Genomic DNA, 1,752 nt, shown 5'->3' with positions numbered 1-1,752 from the left:
TCACGGATGGCGCACAGGCGAAACGTAACCCCTAGCCCTGAAGAAAGAGAATTAAAAGCATGACGACCATAAAAGGGAAATCGCGCACGAAGGAAGGTATTCATCAAAACTCGCCAGGCAAGTATACATTCAAAATTTTCTGTTCGCTGTTTTCTGATAGCACCTACGGTGCCAAGCTAAGGCCACCCCCATATCTCCCTTGCGCGTGATATCCCTGTTATGGCCGCCATGCTTCGCACCATCTGGTGATTGGGGGAACACGCATCGTCTACTGACATTTGCGACGAGACAGAGCGGAGGAGACCAAGCTGTGGTGCTGCGCTCAGTGTGGGCAGACAGGAGCGTTTGCTTGCGACCGCGAGCAGAGAGCAGTATGATATATCAGGGATCGAGGCGCGTCGAGCAACAACAGTTCGCATCGTGGAGACAGGCGCGTGCAACAAGACATTGTCGTGCCCTTGGCTAGCTGCACGCTCAGATGTCTTCAGCACGAATGGGTGAATGGATGGTCTGGGTAACTTTGTCTCTGGAGGATATGGGAAGGCTGAGCGAAGTCACTCGCCCAAGGCACTTGGATCCGTCGATCTATGGAGTCGCCACAACGCTCAAGTGGACCGTTTGTCATGTTCTGTCAATTTTCGGAAGTGGTAGTGGAATGACTCTCGATGGCGTGCGTGAAAGACCTGTGAGTGGGTGAATCCAACGAGAGATGCAAATGAGATCGATCCGGGATATTTTATCAGAACAGAATGTGAGTATTCACCTAAGGCTGTCCACATTTTCTGGATTAATGACACACGCTGGACAGTGAACCTCCTGTGCCCATCCATGTCCTCTGCTCGACGAAAGGGTATAACACGGCCCAGTCCTTGACGCCAGAAAAGATAACGCCATCGTTACAATGACGCAGAAACATGTAGAGGAACGATTCCAGGAGTTTGTACTGAGACTCACACAGAAATAACGTATCTATACGATCTTCCGACTACAAAGTCTCTGTGCCAACGACGGCTCCGCCGATGCTCGATTCACACTGGAGACGTGTCAGACCGCGCCGTTCAAAGCACAAAACAATGACTTGGCACATATGTTTGTATGTTTCGGCAACTGCACGAGACGGCAGCCGTACTTAGAGCCGAAAGTTAAAACCGAGCCGCGAAGACAGCGTCGGAGGGGAGGAGGATGGATTGGCAAAGATCGAGTCGACCCAGCCGGCCGGAGGCTAATCTGAATCATGCGGCGATCGAACCAATAAGGTCACGTGCATCCCAGAGAGACTCCGAGATTTGGGCTGTCCCAACGCTATCTCTCCGGCAAAGCTTGTTCGCGCTTCTGCCGCGCTCCTCGCCCTAAGCAACTTTGAAAAACGTAAATATAGCGCTTCCCTCCTCCGCCCGCGCGTCAGCTCGTTTGTACGGCCGTCCGGCACGGCGTTGACTTCAATAGAGTCCCGCAGGTGGGTTTAATTATCATGTTGATTTTTTCCTAAATGGTAACCATGAACGACAGGTTCTATGCAGGGACACCTGCACGCGCATCACGCGGACAGTTCTGTAGCCCCGTGTACTCCGCTCAGGATATTCATATACGAACCGATGTCCGGTCGAAGATAAAAAGCCCCGCCTTCTTTTTCGTGCCGTTCTGCACACCCCTACGCCACATAGCGCATTCGTCTGAAACACTTCCGTATCAGTGAAATTGCATTACTGTTCCCACGACAACATTGATGAGCCTCGCAAGATGGCCGCGCAA

General features: G+C 52.0%; 1 protein-coding gene across 1 annotated transcript; it reads left to right on the top strand.

The window, feature by feature from the left end:
- Positions 1-478: 478 nt before the first annotated feature.
- On the top strand, positions 479-905 carry FIBRA_09123 (uncharacterized protein; the record flags this gene model as incomplete). Its single annotated transcript, XM_012321452.1, has 3 exons — positions 479-685; positions 744-751; positions 809-905. 3 exons carry the CDS (start codon positions 479-481, stop codon positions 903-905), a joined length of 312 nt encoding a protein of 103 aa, XP_012176842.1.
- Positions 906-1,752: the final 847 nt, after the last annotated feature.

Source organism: Fibroporia radiculosa, assembly GCF_000313525.1.
Source record: "Fibroporia radiculosa TFFH 294 genomic supercontigs, scaffold10146, whole genome shotgun sequence".
Classification (NCBI taxonomy): Eukaryota; Fungi; Basidiomycota; class Agaricomycetes; order Polyporales; family Fibroporiaceae; genus Fibroporia; species Fibroporia radiculosa.
This window is presented reverse-complemented; position numbering and strand designations above follow the sequence as displayed.